At 37.8% G+C, this 17,954-nt stretch overlaps 1 protein-coding gene across 4 annotated transcripts in view; it reads left to right on the forward strand.

Annotated features, from left to right (window-relative positions):
* The window catches only part of FBXL20 (F-box and leucine rich repeat protein 20), a 109,476-nt gene that overhangs the window by 81,659 nt on the left and 9,863 nt on the right, over positions 1-17,954 (forward strand). For all 4 annotated transcript variants that reach the window (XM_025995772.2, XM_025995773.2, XM_072747336.1 and 1 more), the window contains 7 exons: positions 5,808-5,903; positions 7,802-7,928; positions 9,358-9,432; positions 12,098-12,228; positions 14,207-14,267; positions 15,572-15,616; positions 17,312-17,368. In XM_025995772.2, the coding sequence (XP_025851557.1) occupies positions 5,808-5,903; positions 7,802-7,928; positions 9,358-9,432; positions 12,098-12,228; positions 14,207-14,267; positions 15,572-15,616; positions 17,312-17,368 (592 nt within the window). The remainder of the gene's footprint in view (positions 1-5,807; positions 5,904-7,801; positions 7,929-9,357; positions 9,433-12,097; positions 12,229-14,206; positions 14,268-15,571; positions 15,617-17,311; positions 17,369-17,954) is intronic.

Below are 17,954 nucleotides of genomic sequence, written 5' to 3' on the forward strand. Positions count from 1 at the left end.
AAAAAAAAAAACTTAATCTCTTAAAATCATCAAATAACCACTGGTCAGTTCAGATTTTTACTTGTTCTAGTGACTTTAGAAACACAATATTTTAGGGATGCCTGGGTGGCTCAGTGTTTGAGTGTCTGCCTTTGGCTCAGGGCGTGATCCCAGGGTTCGGGGATTAAGTCCCATGTTGGGCTCTCCCGCAGGGAGCCTGCTCCTCCCTCTGCCTGTGTCTCCCTCTCTGTCAGTGTCTCTTACGAATGAATAAATAAATATTAAAAAAAAAAACACAACATTTTAAGCACAATATAAAAGAAAAATGACACAAACTTCAATAAAAGGTGGAGACGTCTGCTTCTGCCATGACAGTAACTGCCCTCGTGCCATCAACAACTATAAAACTATACAAATCATAGCAAAGAACCAGTTGGAGATGTTGGACAATATGCAACAAGCACAGGACTGAGAAACAAATCAGGTGAACCCTATGACCACTCTTTCTGCCTGGTGGTATTTTCCAGATGATGGTATAAGGAGAAGGAGCCCAAGCAGAGAACTAAATTCTGGCTGATTTAAAGAGTCAGAGATCAGAGCTCCGGGAGACGGAAGTAACTGGAATTTTTGTCTTGAGACAGGGGAGCTACTCAAAAAGGGCATAGAAATATACATTGAGGGTGCCTGGGTTTCTCAGTCAGTTAAACATATGCCTTTGGCTCAGATCATGATCTCTGGGTCCTGGGTTTGAGTCCCATGTCCAGGCTCACTGCTGAGCAGGGAGTCTACTTGTTACTCTGCCTCTGCCCTTCCCTCTCTGCTTATGATTTCTCTCAAATCAACAAAATCTTAAAAAAAAAAAAAAAAAGAAAGAAAAGAAAAGAAAAGAAAAGAAAAGAAAAAAAGGAAATCTGCATCAATTTAGCTGAAGAGTAAACTGTAAATGCACATATTGAGACCCCACAAAGTCAGTCAAAGAACACCTAATAAGGAAAGAACAATTACTGGAAAACTGTAAACTGAAAAATTAGCTCTCTGGCAAGAGCTAAAATAAGGCTGGGAGAAGTTCTGACTACCCTCAATGGGGAATACCTTGGGACATTTAATAAGCAACTTCAGAAACATCACACCTTGATAATAAAACTAGACTAGACCCGTCCCAATAAAGGTTAAAAGAAAAAAAATAGGGTCAAATTGATCCAAACTAATTCAGCTGTCTGCTAAGGTGAAATTCAACATTCTTTTTTTGCAGAAGGCAACAAAACCTAGACACTCAGCATACAGAATTTCTAGCATTCAGTGAAAATTACAGGCATGCAAAAAGGCATTAAATGATACCAGAAGAAAAACTAGTCAATAGAAACAGACCCAGATGGGACGCCTGGGTGGCTCAGTGGTTAAGCATCTGCCTTCGGCCCAGGGCGTAATGCCAGAGTCCTGGGATCGAGTCCCACATTAGGCTTCCTGCATGGAGCCAGCTTCTCCCTATGTCTCTGCCCCTCTCTCTGTGTCTCTCATGAATAAATAAATAATATCTTTAAAAAAGAAAGAAATAGACCCAGAAATTATGATAGTGATTATAAAATTGACCAATAAATTTTATTTTTATTATTATTTTTTTAAAGATTTTATTTATTCATGAGAGAGAGAGGCAGAGGCAGAGACACAGGCAGAGGGAGAAGTAGGCTCAGTGCAGGGAGGCTGACATGGGACTCGATCCTGGTCTCCAGGATCAGGCCCTGGGCTGAAGGCAGCACTAAACTGCTGAGCCCCCCGGGCTGCCCGACCAATAAATTTTAAACATAGCAAGTACAAATATGCTCTAGAATTTAAGAAAACCTAAAGATAATATAGACATTGAAGGATGAATAAGGAGATACTATTATAATCACTAATCATAGGAAACTTGGGGCAGTTATTATAAATATGAGATGATATAAACTTCAGGAAAAAATGTACATGAAAGATATTAAATAGTAAATGATAAGTAGACAAAAAAACAGTAAAGTTCTATACTTGAGCAGTATTGTCAATGAACTTGTCCTAATTGATACTTAACAAAATGCTATACCAGAGAGTACCAGAATAAACATTCTTTTCAAGTGCCCCTAGAGTATTCAGTGAGACACACTAAAATATGCTTTCAACGAACTTAGATTGAAATCATACTGAGTGAATTAAAGTAGAAATCTATAACATATATGGAAAATTTGAAGGTTAAATATCACCCTTCAGAATAATATGGGTCAAAGAATAGGTTACTAAGAACACTATAAAATATGTATTGCTGTGTGAAAATGAAAATACAACATTTGAAACTTGTGGACTGTACCAAAGGCAATACTTTAGAGAAAAATACAGTTTCAGATGTGTATGTTAGAAAAGAAAGGTTTGGGATCCCTAGGTGGCGCAGCGGTTTGGCGCCTGCCTTTGGCCCGGGGCGCGATCCTGGAGACCCGGGATCGAATCCCACATCGGGCTCCCGGTGCATGGAGCCTGCTTCTCCCTCCGCCTGTGTCTCTGCCTCTCTCTCTCTCTCTCTCTCTGTGACTATCATAAATAAATAAAAAATTAAAAAAAAAAAAAAAAAGAAAGGTTTAAAATCAGGGACTGGTGTGTGACTGGCTCAGTTGGTAGACTTTATACTAACAAATTAGACAATCGAGATGAAAGAGACAAATCCCTGGGAAGGCACAAATTACCAAATTTGACTTATTTAAGAAAAAAAAAAAGCAATCTAAACAGATCCATAACCAGTTCAGTGCATAATTCAGAAGCATCCCATAAAGAAAAGCCCAGGCCAAGATGGGTTCACTGGTGAATTCCATCAAATATTTAAAAGACGAAATAATACCAATCTTCAAACTGATTCATAAAATGAAATAAGTACTTTATAACTCATTCTATGAAGCCAATGTTTTTCTCATACCAAAGACATTACAATAAAAGGGGATCTACTGATTGTTATCCCTCAGAAACAGAACTGCAAAAATACTTGACAAAGTGTTAGCAAACTGAATCCAGTAATATATGAAAGGATTTTGAATCATAACCAAGTAAGATTTACCCAGAAATACAAGTGTGGCTTAATATCTGAAAATCAATTAATATAATATCTCAGTAATTAGTAGAATAAAGTAGAGGTCAGCAGACCTTCTGTACAGGGCCAGATAAGTAAATATTTTTAGGACTTTGTAGGCCATCCAGTTAATCTGTCACAGCTACTCAACCCTGTCAGTGTTTTACAAAGGCAGCCATAGATTATACACAAACAAATAGACATAACTGTACTGAATAAAACTTTATTTCTGGACAGTGAGATTTGAATTTCATATGATTTTCACATGTTGCAAACTATATCTTTTTATTTACTCATTCATAGAGACACAGAGAGAGAGAGAGAGGCAGAGACACAGGCAGAGGGAGAAGCAGGCTCCATGCAGAGAGCCTGATGTGGGACTCCATCCAGGGTCCCCAGGATCACGCCCTGGGCTGCAGGCGGCGCTAAACCGCTGCGCCATTGGGGCTGCCCCAAACTATATCTTTTAAAAAAAAAAAAAAAAGTTTTTTCAACCATTTAAAACACCAAAACCATTCTTAACTTGTGAGCCATATAAAAATAGGTAGCTGGTGAGATTTACTGCTGCCTGGAATAAAGGACAAAATCATATGATCATCTCAGTGCAATTGGTGGCCTCTAAAATGGCCCCCAAGTAACCCCTGCCTCCTACTACTCACAACCTTGTGTAATCTTTTCCCTTGAACGTGGGCTGGACCTAGTGACTCATTTCTAACAATAGAAGACTGCAAAAGAGATTGGATGTCACTTTGGAGATTAGGTTACCAGAAGACTGTGATTCTATCTTGCTGTGCTTTCTCTCAGGACTCTGGCTCTCGGGGGAGCAAGCTGCCCTGTTTTGAGTAGCCGTGTGGAGAGGGCCACGTGGCAAGGAACTGAGGTCTGGCCAACAGCCAGCAAGGACCTGAAACCTACCAAAAAACAAATGAGTGAGCTTAGAATTGGATCTTCTAAGGTCTGCCAGTAGCCACCTAAATAAGATTGGAAAGGAGGGATCCCTGGGTGGCGCAGCGGTTTGGCGCCTGCCTTTGGCCCAGGGCGCGATCCTGGAGACCCGGGATCGAATCCCACGTCGGGCTCCCGGTGCATGGAGCCTGCTTCTCCCTCTGCCTGTGTCTCTGCCTCTCCCTCTATCTCTCTGTGACTATCATAAATAAAAATAAAAATTAAAAAAAAAAAGGAAAGGAATTGGCACCTAGTTAACCTTTAGATGAATGCAACTGTGACCAATAGCTTAATTACAGCCTTGTGAGAGAGCCTGAGTCAGAGGCACTCTACTAAAGCTGCCTGTGCCTGTATTCCTGACCCTCAAAAACTGTGATAGTAAATGTTTTCTTGTTCTAAGCTGCTCAGTTTTGGGGTAATTTGTTTTAAGTAACAGTAGATCATTACTACATCAGCAGATACAGAAAAAATACATGACAAAATCCAACACTCATTCATAATTTAAAAATTCTCAACAAACTAGAAATAGAAGGGAGTTCACTCAATCTGATCAAAAGCATTTATGAAAAAACTTACTACCAACATCATACTTCTCAGTGAAAGACTAAGTCCTTTACCCTAACATCAGAAGCAAGGTGAGGATGTTATATGTCACCATTTCTATCAACATTCTGTTGGAGATTGTAGCCAATGCAAAAGGGGGGGTGGGCTGGGAGGCTCAGTTGGTTAAGTGGCTAACTCTTGATTTCAGCTTAGGTCAGGATCTCAGGTTTCTGGGATCAAGCCCCATGTTGGACTCTGGGCTTAGCGGAGAGTCTGCTTAAAGATTCTCTCTCTCTGCCTCTTTTTGCCCTTCCCCTTTGTTCTTGCTTGCTCACTCTCAAAAATCTTGTTTTTAAAAAAAAAGTCATAAAGACAGGTAGTAATATTACATAACTTAGCTTGTTTGAGCCTTGATGCTGGTCCATCCTCAGTATACCTTGCAAAAATCCAGCCATTTCGTTACTGCCATGCAAAAAGTTATCTTGAGCAGAGATTTAAGTGAAAGAGCAGAGATGGGCACCTGGGTGGCACAGGGGTTGAGTGTCTGCCTGTGGCTCAGGGCGTGATCGGGATAGACTCCAGCATCAGGCTCCCTGTGGGGCCTCTGCCTCTCTCTGTGTGTCTCTCATGAATAAATAAATAATCTAAAAAAAAGAGTAGAGGGGCGCCTTGGTGGCTCGGCAACGGTTGAGTGTCTGCCTTCCCCTTGGTGTGGTCCCAGAGTCCCTGGGTCAAGTTCCACATCAGGCTCCCTGTGGGGAACCTGCTTCTCCTTCTGCCTATGTCTCTGTCTCTCTCTCTCTCTCTCTCTCTCTCTCTCTCTCTCTCTCTGTCTCTCACGAATGGATGAATAAAATCTTTAAAAATAATAATAAAGAGTCGAGATAGAGCTTTCATCTTCATGTTGCACCACGTGCTAGCAAGTACTAGCTAGCTTTCTGGTATTTTTGTATTTGCAAAATCCACATAGGTCTCCTGTGAGGACATAGGTAGTTTGCTGTTAAACATTTCCAAATGAGAATCAAGCACCATCATCCCCTCATGCAGATTCTCCTATGCAGTACAGCCTTTCTTCTTTGTGAATGGCATCTGCCTCTTTCTCAGCAAGAAAGGTCTCAGAATTTATAACTGCTTTTATTTGGGGTATGGAAATTTTACAGTTCTTATGTACACACATATGTTTAATGAGAATCGTGTATGATTTACTGAAGATGTGTTCCTGTTTGCTTATTCATTATTTTTTCCTTTTTCCATTTTTCAGTACATGTACTAGCCTTAGCAAGTTCTGTTCCAAACTCAGGCACCTTGACTTGGCTTCCTGTACATCAATAACAAACATGTCTCTTAAAGCTCTGAGGTAAATTTCTTATAACAAGAATGTCCAGTAATCAGAACAAATACTGATTTTTTTTTTTCATTTCAAATAACTGAAATAAAGTTGGAATTGAAGGAAACTGTTTTATGGATATGTACTATAGTTCAGAATAGATCTTCTGTTTTATCATTTGCCCAAATTACAGGACACATTCAGGGTAAAATGACTAGAGGTAACTAGGATTCTGAACAGACTGGTACAGTGTATCCATAAATGATTAGATTTCTATGAAGGTTTGATTCCCCCCCACTCCCCAAAATGCCACATATCGTTATAGCTAGTGATTAAAGCAGCACTCTGTGGAGTCAGGTAATTGACAAATGTAACCCTTGTGAACTTTTCCTTATCATCTCATTGTGCTGTTGTAAGGATTAAACAGTATTATCATTGTTTGATAATATTAGGCCAAACCGTACAAAGTTGCCAGTGTTTAATAACAACTTTTGTCTTATAAAAATGACAGCTTTTTAAAGTATATTACGGAAGGTGTGCCTTAAGGAAGGTGAAATGTCCATTCTCTTTGTACCTTTACTTTTTTATCAGTCTTTTACAAGTTACTATAGTCCCATGTATTGGTTATGTTTCATGAGTAATAAAAATTAAGCTATTAAAAGAAGAAATGTAGGTTTAGTTAAGTATAAGTAACCTAGAAACGTGGCTTTTTCTAGACCTTCCTATGAATATTGAGTACATATGTATCGAAGGCCATTTGCCATGTAGGATAATAAGTAGGATAATACAACATTTATAGCTTATAAAATATTTTCACATAAATAATTTCATGTATTTAAAAACTATGTAAGGCATATAGGACAGACATGTAATAGATAAGAAAATCTAAAACAACAACAACAACAAAAAAAGAAAATCTAAAACATTTTTGAATGCCAGGTAATGTGATTAACCTTGGGATGTCACTAAATAAGGTATTGTTACTGCCTATGAGCTGCTCAGAGTCTAGTAAGAGAAAAAATAATAAACATGTTGTTATATCATAGTGATAAGTGCTATTATAGAAGTGAGTGCATCCATTTGGGGAGAATATAGGCTATGGCTGATCTTAGATTAAGAGAAGTTCAGGCAGGATCCTAAAGGGACTTGCCTGAAGTCACACTGTTAATGTTGAAGAATGGACTTGAACAAGATACCCCACCTTCATTCTATAAAACAATTAAAGCAATATTTTCCACCTCTGCTTGGGATTCTTGCATAGCTCAAATGTGAAATCAAAGATGAAACTGGTATTTGATAGAAGGCAGAGATCAAACACAATATATCCTAAATTTAGTCTATGGAGACAGTACCCTAGAGACTTCAGAGATAAGGAAAATTTATGGATCCTGTATAATTTTTTAAATAATTTAAACGTCTTCATTATTACTTTGACAAGTAATAGAATTATTTGATAAGGAATATGAATCTAAACTTCACTCATTACTCTGTTAACTTGACAGGTCACTTAATTCCTATTTCTTTCCCAGAGATGTTTTAAACATGTGTGATATGTGCAAAAAGAATATATTTACAAAGGATAAACCTCCACAACAATCTAATACATCTGAAAAACAGTATTGTGCTTTATGCTTGTTTAGCTGATTTGAGATGACATTCCTTTCAATTCTAATCACCACTTCCTTTTAATTCTGATTGCCATAGTGATAAAATCCCACATGAACTCCACCAGCGTTGATAAATATGCTTTTTTGTTGTTGTTGTGGGATTGCCTATATTATAAATCTATGTTAAGTAAATGTAATTATTCTTGTGGGAAAGCATGGAGCTGTAGCCTTTCCCTGACCTAAATAGCCAATAAAATGAGACTTTGGTGCCTTTGGAACTGAATTTAGTCATAAGTTTGTTTCATTTTGTTTTGTCCTCAGTGAGGGATGTCCACTGTTGGAGCAATTAAACATTTCCTGGTGTGACCAAGTAACCAAGGATGGCATCCAAGCACTAGTGAGAGGCTGTGGGGGTCTGAAGGCTTTATTCTTAAAAGGCTGCACACAGGTAATACTCCATGTCATGCCTGCAAATTGTAGAAGAACCAGGAACTTTGTAGGTAGCCCAAAGATGTTGGCTGAAGAAATATGTAGTTCTATATTATTGATAAAAAATACATGGTTACCGGGCAGCCTGGGTGGCTCAGCGGTTTAAGCACCTGCCTTCGGCCCAGGGCGTGATCCCGGAGTCCCAGGATCCAGTCCCACATCAGACTCCCTGCATGGAGCCTGCTCCTCCCTCTGCCTGTGCCTCTGTCTCTCTGTCTGTCTATCATGAATAAATAAATAAAATCTTAAAAAAAAAATGGTTACCAAAAATTAAAGTGTCTTCCATAGAGTAAAAAATATATATGAAAAGAGTTAACATCTGATGGAAGATAATTTCTAAGGGTAGGCGAGATGGGGAGATAAAATCTCACTGAGCATGCTCCATGGGCAGGAAGCATATTACACAATTTAATCTGAAAAGAAAACTTGCCATGTTGTCACTGCCTGAGATTGTGAACTGGAGAGGCAAGGAAGGCAGTCTTAGTTAGCAGTTTTCGCTAGTGGTTTAACTACCGGGTTAAATGTCCCAGCTATATAGATCCTACAATTCATAGTGTTGATGTTTACTTCCTGCCAGTCACATTACAAATTCCAACATATTTTGTCATTAAAAAGTTTACTGTTTTCCTATTTTACTGTGATAAAAATAAAGAGAGAGAGAGAGAGGAGTTGACATTGCAGCATTTGAAGGAAAAATCAAAAGTGAGTTTAGAAGTGACACAAAGTAGGGCTAGGCTCTTGTAACATTATTTTATTAATGGTTACTGAAACCATTCCTTGGATTTTGTTAAAAGGGCCTTTATTCCTTCACCATGGTGGGAGGAGTTCCATTGTTTGAGACAGAGCTTTGGAAGTAAAATTGCCTTAAAACAACAGCTTGAGCTTCTGGTTATTTATGGAATCCTGAAAAATATTGATTGGGATGCACCATTATAATCAATTACTTGCCATCTGTTCTCAGCACTGTATGCATGGCACTGATCTTCCAGCAGGAGATAAACCGGATTCCTTTCTCAGCTCCTGCTCCCAAAAGTTTCTTTTTAAAAAACTTTATATAGGAAGTATAGAAGTGTGAAAATTATTTTAGCTTCATAATCCCTGAGCAAAATGCTGTGAGGCATATTTATCAGAAGAAAAATCCATAAACATTAGGCAGTGTTTATCTTTTTCTTGATTTAGTGATTGTATGAATTTGATATGGTTGGAAGATGAAAAATACTGATAGCCATACTAATGATATGAATTACACCTTTATGTGATCACAGCTTCTGGTTCATTGTTCCTTTGAAACTTGGTTGACTGTATTTAGAATGTATATATATATAGTCCTGAATCTTTATCCCTTGAAATGGTGTTTGTAATAATTTTTCTCTTTTTAATTTTTGTAGCTAGAAGATGAAGCTCTCAAGTACATAGGTGCACACTGTCCTGAACTGGTGACTTTGAACTTGCAGACTTGCTTAGTAAGCAGAACTTCCCACAATTCTTTTGTATTCAGTAATTCATTTCAGTAATATTTTGTAAGAGCTTCAGTCATCGAGATCAGTGGTTTTTCCCCCTCAGCCCTGGGGACACAGTAAACACACAGATGATTCTTTGCGTGCTTAATGATACTCACTCCTGAGGGTTTTGACATAGGTAATAAAGATACCTCATGCAGAATTCCAAATAAGCAAACTATAACTCCACTCCTTTTCTTTTCTACTTTTAGAAGTGAATTATTCACAGACTTTAGTACTTAGAATATTTTGGGTAAATTAATTGCAGTCATGCCAATAAGATCTCAGTCATAACTATTGGGAACCACTGATCTAAACAGATGACAAGCAAAATGTACTCTCTAAATTATTTCCAAGTAGTATTTGTAGTTCACATTTGGCTTGTTTAGACTGTCAACTTTTGGTGGTCTATCCCCAAAGCCCTGCATTTTGCACACAGAATTTGCTGAAACCATTCAGGGTCCTAGAACATTGACAACAAATACACTTTTAGCTTTTCTCTCTTGTCTTAAAAATTACAAATATCTGTTGCCTTGGAATGAGAGCCTCTCATAGCAATGAAAAAAATTGATGAGGGTTTTCCTTGTTTTTGCTAAAACTTCTGCTCATTATACCCTCCCCTTCTTGTATGATCACCTGAAACTTAAGAGCATAGCGGTTGTTTAAAGGTGACACATAAAAGGCCACGTTTTGTGCAATTGAAGCAACCTCCCCATCCAGCCCTTAAGGGATGGTGCTGATAAATGATCTGCTTGGGAGGCCTCCTGAAGACTGAGTTTAAAGGAATGACATTCCTTTTAATTCTCATCACTGCTTACTTCTAATTCTGATTGCCATCATTGCTCTCAGAATTTGCTTAATTTCATTTATGAAACTGAAATATTTGGCCTGACAGGAAGAGCTTACACAACTGTTATAAACATGAAACCATCATCTTACAGTGATAGGAAAAAAATTGTTCTCAGGCATCTTTGGATTTTACACACACACACACACACACGCACACACACACACACAGACTCTGTATATATTTGTGTGGATATATGTTAAATACACATTTGCTCAACTATATAAATATATACATACCATACCTAACTTTGTTTTAGTTTCGTTTCCTTGATCCTTCCAGCAGACAGAAATCACAGCCAGTAATCATAAAGAACCAGTTCTATCATCTATTTTACTGTTTCCCTTCACCCAGATCTTAGAACATAAATCATTCCTTCTGTAGAATGTGATGCAATGATTCTTATTCCTAAGACTTCACGTTTCTACCCAAAACTGTTGACATGACCGAAGTACATTCTTGGTCATTCTCTTTTTCTTGTCTAATTTGAAAACATAAAAGTTTGGTAAGTTTTATTTTAAAATCTGAAGAATTGTTACATAGGACTTTCTTCTTCAGTAATCCCTTATAGACTTGAAAACATTAAGAGGCAAAGAGCAATACAACCCTACAATATTTTCCCAATATTATGTGACACAGATTCTCGTTGACCTGATAAATATGCATGTTTATTGATTGCTGCCTCCCCTTTTACATTTCAGTTATCCTTATTTAGTAATAACTGCACATCATACTTGCATGGCACTTTTTTAGTTACTTCCACATGTGTTGATCCTTGTTAATTTATCCTCATGGATAAATCTTGTATCTGCCTTAGCATCCCTTTTTTAAATCTGTATCTTGCTTCAGTTATACAATATTGAGAATATACTGATTTAAGCAGTGAATATTTAAAGCTTGATTTTTTTTTTTTCCCAGTTGTCCTGGCAACCTAAGGACACTCATTAAGCAGAGATGACAAGTGAGCTTTATTCTGAGGCTTACACAGAATTTGTGAATCTAGCAGGACAAATTGAAGTACTAATCATATCCAACATGTTAAGGTGTTTATTATAAGTGGCATCTTTTTTTTTTAGCATAACATATTAGTGTGACCTTTTTTTTTAGAATAATATAAAATTATATTTGAGTTGGATACAGATGTTTATCTCCATAAATTAGGGTGTTCTTTACATTATGCAACTAAGATAAATAAATGGAAAAAATGAAATGATCTGTTGTTGATATAAAGTTGCAACTGTCATCCACAGTTGTTTTATTTTTTCAGTAAGTTAATATCAATGTCAATTTTGGACTTACAAATATGTTTGTACTGCTGTTTTTATCTATTTTCTAGGTTTTAAAGTAATTTAATTGAATCTACCCTATGATGTACCTCATGCTGTTCCCAGTCTCAATAGGTTAAAAGAATCTCATTAGCGCTTCTTCCATTTACACCAAAAATGAGCACACGGGTGGGGTGCATGGCAGTCTCAGTCTCGTGTGACTCCTGATCTCAGGGTCGTGAGTTCAAGACCCATGTTGGGCATGGAGTCTACTTAAAAAAAAGAAGGGGAAAAAAATGAGCAGATTCTCTCACAAAGTAAATCAAAAGGAACTGAAAATGAGGAACAAAGTGTGTTCATTTTCTTTTAGGTCTGCTACTTGATTAATATTGGATTTGTTTTTTTTGTTTTTTTTTTTTTCTTTTTGGTGCTTATTTTCAGAGATAACTTTTTTTCCTTATTTTTCTTCTGCTAAGTTACTAATATCTATGGGGGGTTTTTTGCTCTTATTTTTTAGCAAATCACAGATGAAGGTCTCATTACTATATGCAGAGGGTGCCATAAGTTACAGTCCCTCTGTGCCTCCGGCTGCTCCAACATCACAGATGCCATCCTGAATGCTCTAGGTCAGAACTGTCCACGGCTTAGGTAAACATTTCTTGTTTAGCTCAAAAAATCTGGGGAAAGGAACAAAGGCATTCTTCACCCAAATTTATCTCTTGGAACTTTGATATTTTTAAGGTAGACACTACAAGGCTGCTGCCCTTTTAGATGCTCACCTGCTTGCTTTGTACCTCATTTAATTACATGTAATTGGCTTAAACCAAGGGGTGATAGCCCCCATTTCCTGTTTCTTGCTATCCATAGTAGAATAAAATTAACATTTTATTTCATTACTTGAGAAATGAAATAAAGGCATTTTATTTTCTCTTCTTAATACTTTCATATAATTCCTTTCTGGAGAAAGTTCTTAAGGGCCTACCCTGTGGTTATTTGTTGTGGTAATGATGCCAGATACATAGTTAAGTATTTAAAAAGAAAAAACAGCCCTGCAAGAAAACTTCCTTTGTGCTTATAGTCTTTTAGAGCAAGCCTTATTTCTCTATGTTTCCTCCTCTTTGTCTAAATATAGGATTGGCTGAATATTTACCAAGAATGCCATGTTAGCATGCATATGGTTTCAAACCCATATTGGTTTTATAAAAGCACACAACATGCTGTTTTGTAATAAATAGGCATGATCCCCATATACCTTTTTTGTTTTTATAACAGAACCTTTATTGTACTTAACATGTTAGATATGTTAACCATTGTTTTAAGTGATTTGCAAATATTAATTCATTCAGTCCTCAAAATAGCATATAAGCACTGTTACTATCTCTGTTACAGATGAGAAAACTAAAGCACAGAGCAGTCAGGTAACCTGTTCAAGGTCTCACAGCTAGTGAGTTCAGGAGCAAGGATTCAAACCCAGGCAGTCTGGCTCCAGAACCCAGGAAACCACATATAATAATCATTGTAAACCCATATAACTTTATTAAAGCTTTTGATTATCACCTGGCTAGGGGCCTAACCATAATTATTAAAAGAAAATTTAATTTGCCTAGATTATCAAAACTCCTTGATTGATCATAGACTTGGTCAAAATTAAGGCTTGGAGCTGAGCAGGTAGCCAGACTCCTCACTAAGAATATTACACATTACCTTTTTCTCTTGTAAAGAGAGGAGTGTTCAGCTCCTTACTCCTTCGTGGTTTATTTTATTGTTCGAACACAACGATTCTCAAACATAATCAAAAGTTAGGTTTCAGTCAGATCACGCTTTCCCATTAAATATCCGTTTCTAATTGATTGTTAGTTAATAATGATTTCTTTTACTGTAGCTTTGTTTCAGCTCACATAGTAAGCAATTTGTAAGCAAACATAAAAATGTTCTTTGGTACTATCATGCAGACGCCACCAAACTTTTCACAGAAAAGAGCTACTTTTGATCCTGGTCCTGTGGTTGGGCTTTCGGTTGGTGTTCAGCAGTCCCTGAGGAGGAAGGAGGCTGCCAGCTCAGCCCTGCTCTGCCCTGGGCCTCCCTGAGAGCCTGTGGGCAGAGGCAGGAAGCTTAAGGGCATTTTTTCATAAGTATGGAATTTCATACTTGGGACAGGACTGTAATTAACAGTCCCGTCATACATTTTTAAAAGCTATTTAAATCTGAGTGAACCTACATGTAAAATAGGGAAAGAGAATAATTTACTTGAGCAACAGATTAATTGAAACAGAGTATTTATCTCCATTTCCTTTGGTTTCTAGGAGCAGGCTGCCCTCTGGGGGTTAGCAGTATGCCATCAAGAAGGCTTTTAAGTGCGTTTTTCATGCATTTTGGCATTAAATACAAGCTTCTATTATATTCTTCTGATTGCATCACCCTGAAATGTGCTATTTACAGGACCACTTTATGATGACTCCATGAAAATGAATGGCAAGATCTGTATACACTTGGCTGTTAATGTCACTATATCATGCAGTGCTTAGGGAACAGGAGGTTGTTTTCTTAATTTCTTGCTGTTTTAATAAACCCAGTTTTCAGGGAACACAGGATTGACTTTCACTTTTGTGTTGTATTTTTTTAACAGAATATTAGAAGTGGCAAGGTGTTCTCAATTAACAGATGTAGGCTTTACCACTCTGGCCAGGGTAAGTATTTTCTCCTGGTCCTGTAGGTTTGGTGTGGGATTTTTTTTTTTTTTTCCCCAGAACAGTGAGCAATGAGGGAAAATTGGAATGACAGTAGAATTGAGGGTGTGGGATATGAGGGAACTTCTCTGGCAGGTATGCCTGAGCATTCTTGTGCTGCAGCTATAAGCCTGTATAACACAAACTACTCTGGAAACTTAGCCATGCTTTGGAGAACATGATGCTCCTTCATGAGACTTGATTTGCCACATTTTCATTAAATGGTAAATTACACAGGGCCTTCCTAATGCTTCATGAAAAAAAAATCTTTCTTGGTTATTTGGTATGCGACTGGTGGGGGAGAGTAACGTTGAAAGAAACATAGAAGCCTGAGTTTAAATGGAGATTGTTTGAGGCATCTGGGTGGCTCATTTGGTTGTGTCTGCCTTCCACTCAGGTCATGGGATGGAGCCCTGCATCGGGCTCCCTGCTCAGGGGGAAGCCTACTTTTCCCTCTCCCGCTCCCCCTGCTTATGTTCTCTCTCTCTCTCTCTCTCTCTATCAAATAAATGAAAACTTTAGAAAGTGAATAAAAAATAAAATTATGCTGTCTTTAAGCAGTATAATGGAATATAAGAAGGAACATTTGCTTTCATGCAGATTGGTGGAATACTAATGGGTGAGGGGCAGCATGTGGCATAACTAAATGAGGACACAAAGCTTACCTTCCATTCTTCCAAAGAAATAGTTTTCATTAAATTATTTACAGTTGGAAGGATCTGTATTAACTTGATATTAATGTTCAGAAAATTTATTCCCTTGGACTTGTAAGAGACTAGATAGATATTTCAAATGTAGAATAACTGAGAAATTTCCACTGTGATCAAGGCCTTTTAAAATGTGTTAATGGGGGATGCCTGGGTAGCTTAGCAGTTGAGCATCTGCCTTCAGGTCAGGGTGTGATCCTGGGTCCGGAGATCAAGTCCTACATCGGGCTCCTTATAAGGACCCTGCTTCTCCCTCGGCCTTTGTCTCTGCCCCTCTCTGTTTGTCTCTCATGAATAAAATAAATCAGATCTTTTAAAAATAATATAATAATAAATAAATAAATAAAATGTGTTAATGGACTAAAGCAGAAAGTGACATTAGAGTGACACCAACTCTGAAACGTAAGATTTTTGCATTCATTCATGGGAGACATGAATGGGAGACCCCAGGATCACGCCCCGAGCCAAAGGCAGACAATCAACTGCTGAGCCACCCAGGCATCCCTTTTCCCGTGTTTTAAGTGTTGGTGCTGTAATGTTTCGTTTTATTTTCTGTAGAATTGCCATGAGCTTGAAAAGATGGACCTGGAAGAGTGTGTTCAGGTAAGAGTGTGGATTTTTACTCAAAAATACTATATGATAGGGCACCTGGGTGGCTCAGTTGGTTAGGCATTGGACTCTTGGATTTGGCTCAGAGTCATGATATCAAGTCCTGCTTGGTCTCTGTGCTCAGCAGGGAGTCTGCTTGAGATTCTCTCTCTCCCCCTTTGCCCCCCCCACCCCACTTGCACTCTCTCTTTCTCTCTCTCTCTCTCTCTCAAATAAATAAATCTTATTTTAAAAAAAAGGAGAGAGAGAGAGAGATACAGTATGGTAGAAACTTACAGAAAAGAAAAAACTTATATAATACAGGTACATGAAAACGTTCAGTTCTCTACCGTAATGTAGTGTCTGGCAGCACTGCTGACTCCATTTATTGAGGTGTCCTCCAGGCTTCCTAGGCAGAAGTACTCATGGTATATGTGGTAAGGAAGTAGGAAAATACATGCCATCGGTAAGGTTACCAGTGGAAAGAAAGCAAGCCCAAGCATTCAGACCATAAAGATACTAAAATGTTTCCTTAGACCTATAGGGTTATAATACTAAGAAATAATTAAAGCCCCATCACATTGATAATATGGCACTGCCCTTTTTTTAAAAAATGATAAAGATATTCCTAGTAACTATAGAAGTTAATTTTTTCTAAATTACTTATTATCCAGACACCACTTAGCAACTGTTCTTACTAAATTAAAACTTACTGGGATGCCTGAATGGCTCAGCAGTTGAGTGTCTGCCTTTGGCTCGGGGCATGATCCCAGGATTCCGGGATCGAGTCCCACATCAGGCTCCCTGCATGGAGCCTGCTTCTCCCTTTGCCTGTGTCTTTGCCTATCTCTTTCAGTGTCTCTCATGAATAAATAAATAAAATCTTTTAAAAATAAAAATAAAATAATAAATTAAAACTTACTGACATCCATCTATCTCTTGCACATGCCTGAGTGTCCTCTGTGTCCTCTCTGGTGTTACTCCTGAGTGATATGCGTGTGCCTTGCATTTTCCACCATTTCTTAGCCCCTGTGAAGCTATGTACATTATAATCATCATCATCATTTCAGAGTAAGAGAAGCATTTGTAAAGAAGCACTGATTTACTTTCCAGCCTAAGATAACTATAAAAGACTGTTCTTCCTTCAAGAGTTCCTCCTTCTAAAAAAAAAAAAAAAAAGAGTTCCTCCTTCTATGAACTATGTTCATAGTTGACTCAGATTCCAGCAGCCCCTTTTCTGCCACCTTCAGGAAAATACCTGACTCCCAGGTTATCAAATCAGAGTTGTGACATGGCTTATAAAATATAGGATAAATATATATTCTTAAAATTTTGAGTATATTCCCACATTAATTTTTTTTATGGAGTAGTGTCTTCTTATTCTTTTCTCTGGTAGTTCTAAGGTGGTAAAACAAAGTCCAGTGGGTAGAAGTTACAAGGGGACAGATTTTCATTCATTTCAAAAACAAAAGATTTTTCAACAGACTTGTTCAAAGATGAAGACTACAGATGACTAGATATGTTCAAACCTGCCTGGATAGGTTCTCAAAGAACAGGTTCAAGTAGCAAATAGGATTTCAATCTTAAGATTCTGTTATTTTATGATTAATATCAGGATACCAGTTTAGAATACAATGTATTCAAGAATGAGGTACAGCCGTGAAGCTTTTTTGGAATTATACCTATAATAAACTTATGTGTTTCTTTCAGATAACAGATAGCACATTAATCCAACTTTCTATACACTGTCCTCGACTTCAAGTATTGGTAAGTTTGACTTTTTAAAAGTTTTATGTGTTCATTGGATTTAGCAAAACCTAGCTCTTATTTTCTTCTTGGTGTCTGGCTACCATTTTGGGGAAAACATATTTCTACAAGTTGCCAACTTACAGAGGACCAAGGATTATGTACTTGGAGATAGAAAAGTGACATGGAGAATATGAGTTCTCTCTCCCACATGAATTACACTTAACCCTGAAGGATGTTCAACTTCAGAGATCCAGGGGCACCTGGGTGGCTCAGTGGAGAGTCTGCTGCTTCTTCTTCCGCTCCCCCTGCTTATGCATTCCCTCTCTCCTATCGAATAAATAAATAAAAATTTAAATAAATTTCAAAGATCCAGGAGACAAGGTGGCCCAAAATACAGTTTCCTTCAGCCTGACATTAAATAGTACTGTAAAACAGAATTAGTCATGGCTTTACCGGGGGTGTTCTCTGTTACTGTTTCCAGTAACACTGTGGGAAAACATTCTGCTTAACTATTTTGTGTCCAGGCTCATTTTTTGTGTGTATTTGATGACATATTACTACCCAGAATTGGGACAAGGTGTTCTGAGTTTCACGTGGAGGAACC

Source organism: Vulpes vulpes, chromosome 2, assembly GCF_048418805.1.
Source record: "Vulpes vulpes isolate BD-2025 chromosome 2, VulVul3, whole genome shotgun sequence".
NCBI lineage: Eukaryota > Metazoa > Chordata > Mammalia > Carnivora > Canidae > Vulpes > Vulpes vulpes.